At 53.6% G+C, this 16,568-nt stretch overlaps 1 protein-coding gene across 1 annotated transcript in view; it reads right to left on the bottom strand.

The window, feature by feature from the left end:
- Nucleotides 1-650: 650 nt before the first annotated feature.
- Nucleotides 651-16,568, bottom strand: part of LOC311328229 (SLIT-ROBO Rho GTPase-activating protein 1-like) — a gene marked incomplete at its 3' end in the record, with an annotated part of 42,515 nt that continues 26,597 nt past the window's right edge. Inside the window, exons 4-6 of the mRNA XM_084462227.1 lie at nucleotides 5,836-6,018; nucleotides 2,814-2,942; nucleotides 651-872 (exon numbers count right to left, since the gene is read on the bottom strand). Coding sequence (XP_084318353.1) covers nucleotides 651-872; nucleotides 2,814-2,942; nucleotides 5,836-6,018 — 534 coding nt within the window. The remainder of the gene's footprint in view (nucleotides 873-2,813; nucleotides 2,943-5,835; nucleotides 6,019-16,568) is intronic.

The following is a 16,568-nucleotide window of genomic DNA, read 5'->3' as shown; positions in this document are numbered from 1 at the left end:
CGCTCGTATCAGAGGAGAGCAGACGCACTAGAACCCCCCTCACGTGCTCGGCTACTAGACAGCAGGCGGAACGAGACGGGATTTCACATTTTGCGGGTTCTAGTAAAGACCAGACCTTCTATCCAGACGCCGTAAAACGCCACTTAAAACGTCATTTAAACCTGCTAGAACCAGAGCTTTAGTTTGCATGGTGTTTTAAACAACTTCTAATTGTCACCCGTGCTCTGGGGAGTTCCAGCGAGGATCCCTCTTAAGCACCTATTGTATTTGAGATTGCTATTCTTGCACTTTGCCTTCAGCACTAGATTATGCTCTTAGTCGCTTGTTTGAGAAAGGAGATGCACTTGTGAGTTCTGGCAAGTAGTAGTACATTGGTTTTTCCTACGTTATGCAATTATAGCTAGTCGCTTTGGATAAAAGTGTCAGCTAAATGACTGTAATGTAACGTATATCACGATACTCAGGAAAAACTCCTGAGCTCCTCAAAGCGCCGGTAGCGAACAGCTACTCCCACCGCTCTGGTGCGCTCTGCAGGTAACGTTAGGTGAGACAGCCTTGTGGCAGACGTCTTTCAAAACGCCCGACGGATCAGTTAGATGTTAAGTCCGCGTTCTCGTCCGTCCTGAACGCGCGGTCCCCGGCGGTCTCACCTCGTCCCCCATGTGCGGCTGGAAGTCGAACTTGACGGGTGGGCAGAAGGCGGTGGGGAACATCTCCATGAACCTCTGGCGGTCGCTGCGCGGGTCCAGGCTGTCCACGGCGTTCTCCATGATGTCCAGCCCCTCGTGGCGGGACGTCTCCAGGTTGTACTCGGCCGACAGGTAGGTCCGCAGGGCGCGGTTCAGACTGGCGTGGTATCCCAGGTCACAGCACTGGGGGGAGGGGAGAGGGGAGGGTGAGGTTACGTCCCCCTAACATCACAGCCTTATCCAAACCAGTCTCACAACAGTCGTGTCCCCTGTGGTAGAAGTTTAACGAATCAAACTGGCTATAAAGGCCCAGTAAACACCGAACGCATTCCGTTACCTCAGGATAAGTGCAGTCACACAGTGGAAAACATTGTAATGAAGCCGTTATGAGGAGGCTGATGAGGTCTGGGCTCGGTTGTTCCACACCGCACATTCCTGCAGTGAAAATAACTGCCCATTACCAGGGTAGCCTGATACTTTCCCAGACGGGGCCGTGGGCCTGGCTCAGAGCTAGCAGTACCTGAACACTGTCTCCTCTCCAGCCGTGGGCCTGGCTCAGAGCTAGCAGTACCGGAACACTGTCTCCTCTCCAGCCGTGGGCCTGGCTCAGAGCTAGCAGTACCTGAACACTGTCTCCTCTCCAGCCTTAAGCCTGGCTCAGAGCTAGCAGCGCCTGAACACTGTCTCCTCCTCAGCAGCGCTGCTCCTCATTGGCTGTGCCGCTGGCTGGAGTCTAGACTCAGAGCACCGACACACCGACACACAAAGATGTGAGAAGTGTTAAGAGAGACGTTCAGACAGAGCAGTGCTGCCGGGCGGAGCTGTTCCTGTCGGTTTGTACGCTTCCTGTCGGACGCGGACGGGCTCAATTCGTCATCTCTCTATTTTTGACCTGCAGTCACACGGAGAGGCCGGATCGCATGCTGTCACGCGCTCGCTCGCTCACACACACACACACCCGCGCTCGCTCACACACACACACCCGCGCTCGCTCGCACACACACCCGCGCTCGCACGCACACACACCCGCGCTCGCACGCACACACACCCGCGCTCGCACGCACACACACCCGCGCTCACACACACACACCCGCGCTCGCACACACACACACCCGCGCTCGCACACACCCACGCTCGCACGCACACACACACCCGCGCTCGCACGCACACACACACCCGCGCTCGCACGCACACACACACCCGCGCTCGCACGCACACACACACCCGCACTCGCTCGCACACACACCCCGGTGATCTGCGGTGGTGTGAAAGCAAGCAGTAGGGGAGCGGAGCAATTTGAGTGCACAGCACGGCTCCATCGGCCAATCCCGTTTCTCCTCGCCGCCGCCCCCCCCCCTCCAGAACCCAGAGCGCCGGTCGCCGACGTTTCCCCGGTAACGACGGGGGAAATGGCAGAGCGCCGGTCGTCTCTGAAGCGAAAACTAATATCCCAGGTAGACCAGTCTATAAATAAGTCATGTTGATAGGTCTGTGGTGGAGGGGGGGGGGGGGGGCAGGTTATACTGGACCAGAGATGAGGCCCTGAGTGTTGAAGGATGGGATGGATGACCCAGCTTTTACGGACCAGTGATTCACAAAACTGGGTTTCAGGGCCAGCACCCCCCCCTCCACCCCACCACCCCCCCCTCCATCCCACCACCCCACCCCTCCACCCCACTCTGCTGCTAAACTCATCATCGCCCCGTCGCTGCCGAGCCGCGTGTTAAATCTCCTGGAGACGGCCGCGGCGTTAACGACGGGAGCGGGGGACCCTGATCTCGTGCGCGGGGCGGAGACGACCCGGGGAGAGCGCACGAGACCGAGTCTGTCTGCAGACCGGGGGGGGCAGGGTTAGAGGCAGACTGAGCAGCTCTGTGTGTGTGTGTGTGTGTGTGTGTGTGTTGTGTACCTGAGTGTGTGGAGCGTATGCATGTGAGCGTGTGTTCCCTGAGATCTTGACAGAGTGCCAGAGAGGCCAGTTGAGTATGAGAGATTACAAACCATGCAGAGGAAAGATATATTTAACTTTGACAACAAAAACCTCTCTCTGTTCAAACGGCATGTCGGTGAGTGGGTGGGTGTAAGTGTTCTGCTTCGGTGAAAATAGTCCCATCGTTTACTCACATCAATTAAGTCAGACAGGTCGTGGATGTAGTACTTGAAGACGGATGAGTTGGTGGCTTCCAGCGTCAGTAGGTACTCGTTACGAGATTTGATTGACTTCAGCTTGTTCTCAGAGTACTTCGCCTGGCGCTGGGGAGGGAGGGAGGGGGAGAGAGAGAGGGAGAGAAAGAGAGGGAGAGAGGGAGAGAGAGAGGGAGAGGGAGAGAGAGGGAGGGAGAGAGTGAGTGAGTGAGTGAGTGAGTGAGTGAGTGAGTGAGTGAGTGAGTGAGTGAGTGAGTGAGTGAGTGAGTGAGTGAGTGAGTGAGTGAGAGAGAGAGAGAGAGAGAGAGAGAGGGAGAGAGAAAGAGAGAGAGAGAGAGAGAGAGAGAGAGAGAGAGAGAGAGAGAGAGAGAGAGAATGTATAGACAGAGAGATGAAGAGAGTGGGAGATAATTCAATGACAAGTGAGTGCTTTCATGTCTGTAGACGCTGTGCTTCTCCCAGAACTCAGGCAGCCCGAACCTGCCAGGAATACAACCGTGGGATGAGAATAAACCACTACAGCAACCAAACAAGAACAAAGATAAAGAGGAAGAATGGAAAAAAAGCTTTTCTAAACTATGCTTTTAAACTATGTTTAAAAACAGCTCCTGTCTGTCTCACACCCAAGACAAGACACTCCACAGCTGTGATCTTCCCGACTTCCTCTACAGCCGCTCACGCCATTGGCCCCGTTAGTCACCATCCATCGGCCAATCGGCGGTGACTCATGGAGCGTTCCATAACGCCTCCAAACACATTCCCGGAAGAATATGTGAAAAAGAGAATTTATTACGGACCTCTAACAGAAAGCAGGCCTGTTGTGAGAGAACAGACCCTGGCAGAGAGGCTGTGAGAGCCAGGGGTTTATAACAGGGCTATAACGGGACTAGAACAGGGCTAGAACAGGGCTAGAACAGGGCTAGAACAGGACTAGAACAGGGCTATAACAGGGCTATAACAGGGCTATAACAGGGCTATAACAGGACTATAACAGGACTATAACAGGACTATAACAGGACTATAACAGGACTAACAGGACTATAACAGGACTATAACAGGACTATAACAGGACTATAACAGGGCTATAACAGGGCTATAACAGGACTATAACAGGGCTATAACAGGACTATAACAGGGCTATAACAAGGCTAGACCAGGGCTATAACAGGACTATAACAGGACTATAACAGGGCTATAACAGGGCTATAACAGGACTATAACAGGACTATAACAGGGCTATAACAGGGCTATAACAGGGCTATAACAGGACTATAACAGGACTATAACAGGACTATAACAGGACTATAACAGGGCTATAACAAGGCTATAACAGGACTATAACAGGACTATAACAGGGCTATAACAAGGCTATAACAGGGCTATAACAGGACTAGAACAGGACTAGAACAGGGCTATAACAAGGCTAGACCAGGGCTATAACAGGACTATAACAGGGCTATAACAAGGCTAGACCAGGACTATAACAGGACTGGCAGAGCCAGCGAGACTGATCAGCTTAAAAGGGATAACGTCTCAGAATCACAATCAGAATGTGTTTTATTTCCATGCAGTTTTTCAACATACTAGGAATGTGCTTTCGGCCGTGGTGCATAGCGTGGAGACAACATTGGATTGATTAAAAAAAACAAGCTCAATATTTAAACAAATAGTTTTCTGGCCTGTCTGGGACATGTATGTACAGCATGAAGCACAACAGAACATAAGTGCTGATCTAGGATCAGAGTGCCTCTGTTTATTTATTCATTGGGTTCAAGGCAAAGCTGCTCCTAGATCAACCGCCCTAGTCTGACACACTTGACACAAGCCAGCCCTGCTCCGGTGTGCTCTGGGAGCACGTGGATGTCAACCTGAGTTAGGACGCAGAACACATACTCATCCTGGAAGATTTCTCCGGCGATGGAGCGTGACAGTATATGAGTCCCTCTCCCGAATAAAGACTAAAAGATTCAGTGAGTAAGTGGACGGTGTGACCAGGGAAGGCAAATCTGGATGGTGCTGTGTGTCTTCACAGGAAGTATAATGTAATAACAGATCCATCATTAAACACACATGCCTGACATTAGTTTGGGACCGATCCCCAGAATGAACTCTGTTTGAGTTCAAATCCTGAGAATTAACTCAGTGTTTTGGTCGTCCGGTCTTCGCCCGGTGAGATGTGCGTCAAAACTGTGGGTGAGCCTGATTTATGGTGCGTTCGTTTATAACTGGGAGGTGGCAAATTGCGACTTGCTACTAGGAATGATTAAATAAAACACTGCATGAACTCGCACTTCCTCGTCGCAAATTCGGATATGTTTCTCAGCCCCCAGTTGCTCGAATGCACTAGATATAACTAGGTAACTGTGATATAATGGTATATAGATATAACTAGGTAACTGTGATATAATGGTATATAGATATAACTAGGTAACTGTGATATAATGGTATATAGATATAACTAGGTAACTGTGATATAATGGTATATAGATATAACTAGGTAACTGTGATATAATGGTATATAGATATAACTAGGTAACTGTGATATAATGGTATATAGATATAACTAGGTAACTGTGATATAATGGTATATAGATATAACTAGGTGACTGTGATATAATGGTATATAGCTCGAATGCACACAGGTCGGAGGTAGGTATTTTGCCACTTGCGACTTGCCACCTCCGACCACAAACGAACGCACCATTAGCTCTCTCAGTAGAACGAGACCAAACGACATCTAAAATCGCAAACTCGGAGAGAAACGATATTTCGGTTTATTCTCATCCCACGGTTGTGCGATGTTTCGGACCCAGGTCTGCAGCAGATCGTCGACTGCTTGGAGATGAACGGTGTCGATCTGTGACGTTATCACTCTACCGAGCAGTCAGCGGAGCACGGGACACGGATCTCAGGGTCATAGGTTCGAGCCCCGACGCGGCTACGAATTGAATTGCGCATGGTGGCCGTATCACACGAATATGCGGGGTTGGTTTTCGTTTACCTTTTCCTTCATCTTCTCGATCTTCTTGACGGAGCTGCGTCTCTGGTGCTTGTCCTCCAGCCGGATGCTGAAGACGGGATCTCCGGAGCGGCCGATCTGCTTCTCCTCCTGCTTCTCCGCCTCCTTCAGCTTGCTCTCGGCGCTGATGCTCTCTGAGTGGTACATGTGGTAGGTCTTCATCACCTGGAGGACAGGGAGGAGGGAGAGAGAGAGAGAGAGAAGAATGGTTATAGGGAGGAAGGAAAGAAATGTGAGAGGTCAGAGGTCAACATTTATCTTACCATCTACCCCCACCACACACACACACACACACACACACACACACACACACACACACACACACACACACACACACACACACACACACACACACACACACACACACACACACACACACACACACACACAACCCCGGCTCTTTACAATAGTCGTCCGCGTGACGATAATAGGATGTCCAAGAGACAGAACCGTTGCAAAGCAGCTGCACTAGACCCCGTCTGCAAGTGGATCACCGACTTCCTGTCTGACAGGAAGCAGCACGGCTGGGGAAACACATCTCTGAGTCCCGGATCATCAGCACCGGTTCCCCTCAAGGCTGGTCCAAACACCGGTTCCTCTCAAGGCTGGTCCAAACACCGGTTCCCCTCAAGGCTGGTCCAAACACCGGTTCCCCTCAAGGCTGGTCCAAACACCGGTTCCCCTCAAGGCTGGTCCAAACAGCACCTCCAGACTTCAGTCGATCAAGCTCCTGACAGTCCAAGATCGAGCTGAGAGATTGACCCTCTGATGTCCTGGGGCCTCATTTATAAACGTCTGGTGTCCTGGGGCCTCATTTATAAACGTCTGGTGTCCTGGGACCTCATTTATAAACGTCTGGTGTCCTGGGGCCTCATTTATAAACGTCTGGTGTCCTGGGGCCTCATTTATAAACGTCTGGTGTCCTGGGACCTCATTTATAAACGTCTGGTGTCCTGGGGCCTCATTTATAAACGTCTGGTGTCCTGGGGCCTCATTTATAAACGTCTGATGTCCTGGGGCCTCATTTATAAACGTCTGGTGTCCTGGGACCTCATTTATAAACGTCTGGTGTCCTGGGGCCTCATTTATAAACGTTGCGTAAGTACAAAAGCGTGCGTAACCCATGCTGAGCAACTTTCTACGCAACTTTCGGTATTTATAAAAAACGAGCTTAACGATAAGCTGGACAAAGGTGTGCGTAACTCTACGCACACTCTGACCCTCCTGTAACTACGATAAACTCGTTTCTGGAGAAAGGGGAAAACGCGACTCCGATGGCAGAGGGATGAAACGCATGACATATTGAATAATAAATACATCGGTCGCTGCAAGAAACCCTCCAATGTGTCACACAGTTTAAACGGAATCAATCGCCACCGTAGCCTAATCACGAAATAATTTCTGCATTGCTTTGGATCATCATCATCATCATCATCATCTTCATCCGCTTATCCAGGGTCGGGTCGCGGAGGCAGCAGCTCCAGCAGGGGGGCCCAGACATCCCTTTCCCTAGCAGCATCAACCAGCTCTGCCTGGGGAATCTTTAGCCGCTCACAGGCCAGTGCGGAGATGTAGTCCCGCCACCTGGTCCTGGGTCTACCCCGCGGCCTCCTCCCAGCCGGACACGCCTGGAACACCTCCCTAGGGAGGCGCCCAGGAGGCATCCTCACTAGATGCCCGAACCACCTCAACTGGCTCCTTTCGACGCAAAGGAGCAGCGGCTCTACTCCGAGTCTCTCCCGGATGACTGAACTTCTCACCCGATCTCTCAGGGAGACCCCAGCCACCCTCCGGAGAAAACTCATTTCGGCCGCTTGTATCCGTGATCTCGTTCTTTCGGTCATGACCCATCCTTCATGACCATAGGTGAGGGTGGGGACGAAGATAGACCGGTAGATCGAGAGCTTTGCCTTTTGGCTCAGCTCTCTTTTCGTCACAACAGTGCGGTATAGCGACTGCAGAACCGCACCAGCTGCTCCGATTCTCCGGCCAAACTCCCTCTCCATGGTTCCCTCACTCGTGAACAAGACCCCCAGATACTTGAACTCCTTCACTTGGGGTAAGGACTCATTTCCTACTCGGAGCGGACAGGCCACCGGTTTCCTGCTGAGAACCATGGCCTCAGATTTAGAAGTGCTTATTCTCATCCCAGCCGCTTCACACTCAGTTGCGAACCTATCCAGAGAGTGCTGGAGGTCGCAGGCAGCTGATGCCATCAGGACCACATCATCTGCAAAAAGCAGTGACGTGATCCCCAGCTCACCGAACTGCAAACCCACCTCCCCCCGGCTACGCCTCGATATCCTGTCCATGAAAATCACAAACAGGATTGGTGACAAAGCGCAGCCCTGGCGGAGGCCAACACCCACCGGAAAGGCAGACGACTTACTGCCGAGGACCCGGACACAGCTCTCGCTCTGGGTGTACAGGGATTGGATGGCCCTAAGTAGGGACCCCCTCACCCCATACTCCCGCATAACCCTCCACAAGACCTCTCGTGGGACCCGGTCGTAAGCCTTCTCCAAGTCCACAAAACACATGTAGACAGGTTGGGCAAACTCCCAAGCCCCCTCCAAGATCCTTGCGAGAGTGAAGAGCTGGTCGGTAGTTCCACGACCAGGACGAAATCCGCATTGTTCCTCTTCGATCTGAGGTTCGACTATCGGCCGGACCCTCCTTTCCAGCACCTTGGAGTAAACTTTCCCTGGGAGGCTGAGTAATGTGATGCCTCTATAATTCGCACACACCCTCTGGTCCCCTTTTTTGAATATTGGGACCACCACCCCAGTCTGCCACTCCTTCGGCACTGACCCAGACTTCCACGCAGTGTTACAGAGGCGTGTCAACCAAGACAGCCCCTCTACACCCAGCGCCTTCAGCATTTCTGGACGGATCTCATCAGTCCCTGGGGCTCTGCCACTGTGGAGTTGTTTGACTACCTCAGTGACCTCCTCCAAGGACATTGACGACCCCCCATCATCTTCCGGCTCTGCCTCGATCGTAGAGGGTGGATTAGTCGGGTTCAGGAGTTCCTCAAAGTGCTCCTTCCAACGCTCAACAACCTCCTCAGTTGAGGTCAGCAGTGTCCCCTCCTTGCTGTATACAGCTTGGATGGTCCCCCGCTTTCCCTTCCTGAGGTGTCTGATGGTCTTCCAGAAACACTTTGGTGCCGACCGAAAGTCCTTCTCCATGGTTTCTCCGAACTCCTCCCACACCCGCTGCTTTGCCTTGGTCACGGCCGAAGCCGCAGCCCTCCGGGCCAGTCGATACCCTGCAACTGTTTCTGGGGTCTCCCGGGCTAACATATCCCGGAAGGCCTCCTTCTTCAGTCGGACGGCTTCCCTCACCACCGCTGTCCACCACGGTGTCCGAGGGTTACCGCCCCTTGAGGTACCTATGGCCCTCAGGCCACAGCTCCCAGCCGCAGCTTCAGCAATGGAGGCTTTGAACACCGACCACTCATGCTCGATGTCCCCAACCTCCACAGGGATGCCTGAGAAGCTCTGCCGGAGGTGGCAATTGAAATCTCTCCGGACAGGCTCTTCCTCCAGACGTTCCCAGTTCACCCTCACTACACGCTTGGGTTTTCCAGGTCTGTCCAGAAGTTTCCCCCGCCATCGAAACCAGCTCACCACCAGATGGTGATCAGTGGACAGCTCTGCCCCTCTCTTTACCCGAGTGTCCAAAACGCATGGCCTCAGATCAGATGATACGATAACGAAATCGATCATCGACCTTCGGCCTAAGGTGTTCTGATGCCAGGTGTACTTGTGGGCATCCTTGTGTTCGAACATGGTGTTTGTTATGGACAAACCGGGACTAGCACAGAAGTCCAACAACAAAACACCACTCGGGTTCAGATCGTGGTGGCCATGCCTCCCAATCACGCCCCTCCAAGTTTCTCCATCATTGCCTACGTGCGCATTGAAGTCCCCCAGTAGGACACTGGAGTCCCCTGCAGGAGCCCCCAAAAGGACTCCACTCAGGGTCTGCAGGAAGGCTGAGTACTCTGAACTGCTGTTCGGTGCATAAGCACAAACCACAGTCAGAGTCCCCCCCCCCACAGTCCTAAGGCGCAGGGAGGCGACCCTCTCGTCCACTGGGGTGAACTCCAGCACAGAGGCGCTCAGCTGGGGGCTAGCTAGTATAGCCACACCTGCCTTACGCCTCATACCGTGAGCAACTCCGGAGAAGAACAGGGTCCAACCCCTATCCAGGAGTTTGGTTCCGGCGCCGGTGCTGTGCGTGGAGGTTAGCCCCACCAGGTGTAATTGGTATCGCTCCACCTCCCTCACAAGCTCCGGCTCCTTCCCCCCCAGCGAGGTCACGTTCCAGGTCCCCAGAGCCAGCCTTTGCCGCCCCGGTCCGGTCCGTAGGTGCCCCCCGCCTTCACCGCCACCTAGTTGGCAGCGCACCCGACCCCGACAATTCCTCCCGCGGGTGGTGGGTCCACAGGACGATGGAGGAGGAGATGGTGCTTCCACGTTGCTTATTCGGGCTGGGCCCGGCCGGGCTCCGTGGTAAGCTTGCTTTGGATGTGTCTGTGAATTGACCCATTTGTGTCATAATATAATGTTATGATGTAGGCCTATATTCATTTATAGGCTATCCCGAGAAGCATCACGGGCTGTAGCCTATGAATAAAAGCCACATTACGTTGATAACACAACACGATACGAGCCTATAGGCTTATCATAGTAATGATTCCGTATGTCGATAGCCTACAACTATAAGGCCTATACCGCACCAAACAAATGTTGCATTCGGCGTTGAAGTATATTTATTCAGTTCATAATTTATTTATTTAATTATTCGTATGCTTAATTATCCACCTATTCATTCGTTAATGTATTTATGTATTTAAAGCCTATATTCTAACCCTACAATGGGACGACCCGCTCTCCCACTGAGCCGCCCCTGCCCATCACACTGAACACCCCTCCCACCCTGCCCATCACACTGAACACCCCTCCCACCCTGCCCATCACACTGAACACCCCTCCCACCCTGCCCATCACACTGAACACCCCTCCCACCCTGCCCATCACACTGAACACCCCTCCCACCCTGCCCATCACACTAAACACCCCTCCCACCCTGCCCATCACACTGAACACCCCTCCCACCCTGCCCATCACACTGAACACCCCTCCCACCCTGCCCATCACACTAAACACCCCTCCCACCCTGCCCATCACACTGAAGCTCTCACATGGGGAGGTGAACATCCCAACACGGCAATGAAGTCTCTCATCAGCCAATGACGGTACACTTCTATACCTGCCGTCGCCGGGTCCATCCTCCCTCCTGCTTCAACATCTACACTGGCAGAGCACTGCTGCCACAGCCAAGAACAAGGGCAGACTGCAGCGCATCGGTCGCTCTGCTGAGAGGGCGACACCTGCTGTCCCCCCAGGACCTGAACACATCCAGGTCCCTGAGGCGGGCGGGAGAGACCGCGGCCGACCCCTCCCACCCCTCCCACCCTGAACACTCCTCCCACCCTGAACACCCCTCCCATCCCTCCCACCCTGAACACTCCTCCCCCCTCCCACCCTGAACACCCCTCCCACCCTGAACACCCCTCCCCCCTCCCACCCTGAACACCCCTCCTACCCTGAACACCCTGAACACTCCTCCCACCCTGAACACCCCTCCCCCCTCCCACCCTGACCACCCCTCCTACCCTGAACACTCCTCCCACCCCTCCCACCCTGAACACCCCTCCTACCCTGAACACCCCTCCCCCCTCCCACCCTGAACACCCCTCCTACCCCTCCCACTCCTCCCACCCCTCCCACCCTGAACACTCCTCCCACCCTGAACACTCCTCCCACCCTGAACACCCCTCCCACCCTGAACACTCCTCCCACCCCTCCCACCCTGAACACCCCTCCCACCCCTCCCACCCTGAACACCCCTCCCCCCTCCCACCCCTCCCACCCCTCCCACCCCTCCCACCCTGAACACTCCTCCCACCCTGAACACCCCTCCCCCCTCCCACCCTGACCACCCCTCCTACCCTGAACACTCCTCCCACCCCTCCCACCCTGAACACCCCTCCTACCCCTCCCACCCTGAACACCCTGAACACCCCTCCTACCCCTCCCACCCCTCCCACCCTGAACACCCCTCCTACCCCTCCCACTCCTCCCACCCCTCCCACCCTGAACACTCCTCCCACCCTGAACACTCCTCCCACCCTGAACACCCCTCCCACCCTGAACACTCCTCCCACCCTGAACACTCCTCCCACCCTGAACACCCCTCCCACCCTGAACACTCCTCCCACCCTGAACACTCCTCCTACCCTGAACACCCCTCCTACCCTGAACACCCCTCCTACCCTGAACACTCCTCCTACCCTGAACACCCCTCCTACCCTGAACACCCCTCCCACCCTGAACACTCCTCCTACCCTGAACACCCCTCCCACCCCTCCCACCCTGAACACCCCTCCTACCCTGAACACTCCTCCTACCCTGAACACCCCTCCTACCCTGAACACTCCTCCCACCCTGAACACTCCTCCTACCCTGAACACCCCTCCTACCCTGAACACCCCTCCTACCCTGAACACTCCTCCTACCCTGAACACTCCTCCTACCCTGAACACCCCTCCTACCCTGAACACCCCTCCCACCCTGAACACTCCTCCTACCCTGAACACCCCTCCCACCCCTCCCACCCTGAACACCCCTCCTACCCTGAACACTCCTCCTACCCTGAACACCCCTCCTACCCTGAACACCCCTCCCACCCTGAACACCCCTCCTACCCTGAACACTCCTCCTACCCTGAACACCCCTCCTACCCTGAACACTCCTCCTACCCTGAACACCCCTCCTACCCTGAACACTCCTCCTACCCTGAACACTCCTCCCACCCTGAACACCCCTCCTACCCTGAACACCCCTCCTACCCTGAACACTCCTCCTAACCTGAACACTCCTCCCACCCTGAACACTCCTCCTACCCTGAACACCCCTCCCACCCCTCCCACCCTGAACACCCCTCCTACCCTGAACACTCCTCCTACCCTGAACACCCCTCCTACCCTGAACACTCCTCCTACCCTGAACACCCCTCCCACCCCTCCCACCCTGAACACCCCTCCTACCCTGAACACCCCTCCTACCCTGAACACTCCTCCTACCCTGAACACCCCTCCTACCCTGAACACTCCTCCTACCCTGAACACTCCTCCCACCCTGAACACCCCTCCTACCCTGAACACCCCTCCCCCCTCCCACCCTGAACATCCCTCCCACCCTGAACACCCCTCCTACCCTGAACACCCCTCCCCCCTCCCACCCTGAACACCCCTCCCACCCTGAACACCCCTCCCCCCTCCCACCCTGAACACCCCTCCCCCCTCCCACCCTGAACACCCCTCCTACCCTTAACACTCCTCCTACCCTTAACACTCCTCCCACCCCTCCTACCCTGAACACCCCTCCTACCCTTAACACTCCTCCTACCCTTAACACTCCTCCCACCCCTCCTACCCTTAACACTCCTCCTACCCTGAACACCCCTCCTACCCTGAACACCCCTCCCCCCTCCCACCCTGAACACCCCTCCCACCCTGAACACCCCTCCCCCCTCCCACCCTGAACACCCCTCCTACCCTGAACACCCCTCCCCCCTCCCACCCTGAACACCCCTCCCCCCTCCCACCCTGAACACTCCTCCCACCCTGAACACCCCTCCCCCATGATCGCAGCACACTCCTTGTATGTGAAAACCTAATGGTAGGTCTTCATCACCTGTAGGACAGGGAGGAGAGAGAGAGAAAGAGAGAGAGAGAGAGAGAGAGAGAGAGAGAAAGAGAGACGAGGAGAGACACAGCAAAGCAAATTTCTCGTATGTGAAAACCTAATTGGCAAAAAAAAAAAAACTGTTTCTCTTATCGCTCCACCACAAGCCACAGACAGATCCTCTCTCACTTTCATAGAAAGGCTTTTATAAGACCACAAAACCCACAATTCAATGCAGCTCAATAAAACATAGTGCATATTGCTTTGTGTTTGAGACACCATTTATGGATTGGCCTACATTTCACCACACAGAGCCGTTTGGCTGGAATGGTGTGTGTGTAGCGTAGGGAAGGCCCGCTCAGGAACGGGCTCAGGAGGGACTTCATCCTTCAACCATCCTCCCCCCAAACACCATAGACGGATGATGACATGACGGGCCCCTGGGCACAGACACGTAAAGGGCCCCTGGGCACAGACACGTAAAGGGCCCTCACAGACACGTAAAGGGCCCCCCACCCATTTCATTTATCGCTTTTTTGAATTTGCCCAATGAGACGGCATCCAAATCCAATTTGAAGATAATTAGAGAAATCTCACAATAAAAACAGCTTTACCAGCTCGGTTTTGACTCGAGAGACCTAGTGGGGAGGACTTGCTGTTCGGTAAAATGTCTTTGCCAAACACTGTGTCATGCTCGCGTCACGGCCCAGAGAGGAGAACCATCAGCGGGCCCAGATGGGTCAGTGTGTAGATCGGGTCGGAGTGCGTCTGGTCATGCCTGGCTGGTCTCTCTCTCTGTCATCACTCCCTGAGCATCAGCAGAGTAATGGCCCCTCGCGGGGAAGCACATTACCTCCTAGCAACTCACTGATTAAAGCCACTTCCTGACTTCTGACTCAGTGTTATCTCAGTGTGTGTGTGTGTGTGGGTGAGAGAGAGAGAGTGTGTGTGTGAGTGTGTGTACATGTGTGTGTATTACTCACACTCGGATGACTGCAGAGTGCATTAGGAAGTGAGTCAGAGAACAGCGATTAGCAGGTACCGCAGAGAACGCTGCGAGCTCTCCGAGGGCGGGGCTAAGACGGGTTTATATTTGAAGATCTCGGCGCGGAGACGCTCGGGGAGGTGACCCCGGAGGTCGGAGGCGACCGGTGAGTCACCGCTCCCTGTGAGAGTGATGACGGGGGCTGTGACGCGCACGCTCGTTAGAACCGGAGGGCTCGCAACGCTCCTGCTTTAATTCAGCCTCTGCATGCGTCAGGGTTTCCCTTAGAGAACATCGGGAGCGGTCAACGTGTCCGGGAAGATTAGACTTTTCCAGACAAACTGGAGAAATTCCGGTCATTATATTATAATATATAATATAATATTAGGCCTATTATAGGTGTTTGTTGCAGTGATTGGCCGTTGTGTAGCTTATATATGCCATGTACTGTCTTATTTCGCATATGTATGATTAAATGTGTGATAGGCTGTCATGATTCCGTGCGCTAGGCCTATATGTAATTGCACAGCCACAAAAATAGTCACCTTTGAATTGCGACTGTACGCTAGAACATGAATGTTTATTTCAATTGCATGAATCGGATTTGAGGATGTGGCCCGCTAGCCTATAGGCAGGTTTATCTATGGTGGCCCACTAGCCTATAGGCAGGTTTATCTATGGTGACCTGCTAGCCTATAGGCAGGTTTATCTATGGTGGCCCGCTAGCCTATAGGCAGGTTTATCTATGGTGGCCTGCTAGCCTATAGACAGGTTTATCTATAGTGGCCTGCTAGCCTATAGACAGGTTTATCTATAGTGGCCTGCTAGCCTATAGACAGGTTTATCTATAGTGGCCTGCTAGCCTATAGGCAGGTTTATCTATGGTGGCCCACTAGCCTATAGGCAGGTTTATCTATGGTGGCCCGCTAGCCTATAGGCAGGTTTATCTATGGTGGCCCGCTAGCCTATAAGCAGGTTTATCTATGGTGGCCCGCTAGCCTATAGACAGGTTTATCTATGGTGGCCCACTAGCCTATAGGCAGGTTTATCTATGGTGGCCCGCTAGCCTATAGGCAGGTTTATCTATGGTGGCCTGCTAGCCTATAGGCAGGTTTATCTATGGTGACCTGCTAGCCTATAGGCAGGTTTATCTATGGTGGCCCGCTAGCCTATAGGCAGGTTTATCTATAGTGGCCCACTAGCCTATAGACAGGTTTATCTATGGTGGCCCACTAGCCTATAGGCAGGTTTATCTATGGTGGCCTGCTAGCCTATAGGCAGGTTTATCTATGGTGGCCCGCTAGCCTATTGGCAGGTTTATCTATGGTGGCCTGCTAGCCTATAGACAGGTTTATCTATGGTGGCCCGCTAGCCTATAGGCAGGTTTATCTATGGTGGCCCGCTAGCCTATAGACAGGTTTATCTATGGTGGCCCGCTAGCCTATAGGCAGGTTTATCTATGGTGGCCCGCTAGCCTATAGACAGGTTTATCTATGGTGGCCCGCTAGCCTATAGGCAGGTTTATCTATGGTGGCCCGCTAGCCTATAGGCAGGTTTATCTATTGTGGCCCGCTAGCCTATAGGCAGGTTTACCTTACGGCTGTTTTTTCATCGCATAGGCCTACTAGCCAATAGCCGACACATTAACAGAACAAATGAATTGGCCTATTCGTTTTTTTATATTCAAAAGGAGTCATAATATATGGAAATTTAATGTGAGCCTATTGTAGGCCTAATACAATTATGGGGAATTATTTTGTCCGGACATTATGACCAGAGAGATTTAAATATATCGGACTTCAACAGATTTCTCCGGACAAAAAAACGGTAATTACCGGCTAACGGAAACCCTGGCATGCGTGCATACGCAAGAGAGGAGTCAGTCTGTCTGACACCTCTCCTCCAGGCCCCTGCAGAGGCCTGGCCATGGGAGAGAGGAGAGAGGAGAGCAGAGGAGGAGGAGAGGAGGA

This window comes from Borostomias antarcticus (genome assembly GCF_949987555.1).
Source record: "Borostomias antarcticus genome assembly, contig: scaffold_353, whole genome shotgun sequence".
NCBI classification, from domain to species: Eukaryota; Metazoa; Chordata; class Actinopteri; order Stomiiformes; family Stomiidae; genus Borostomias; species Borostomias antarcticus.
The sequence above is the reverse complement of the archived record's forward strand: the minus strand, read 5'-3'. Positions and strand labels throughout refer to the sequence as shown.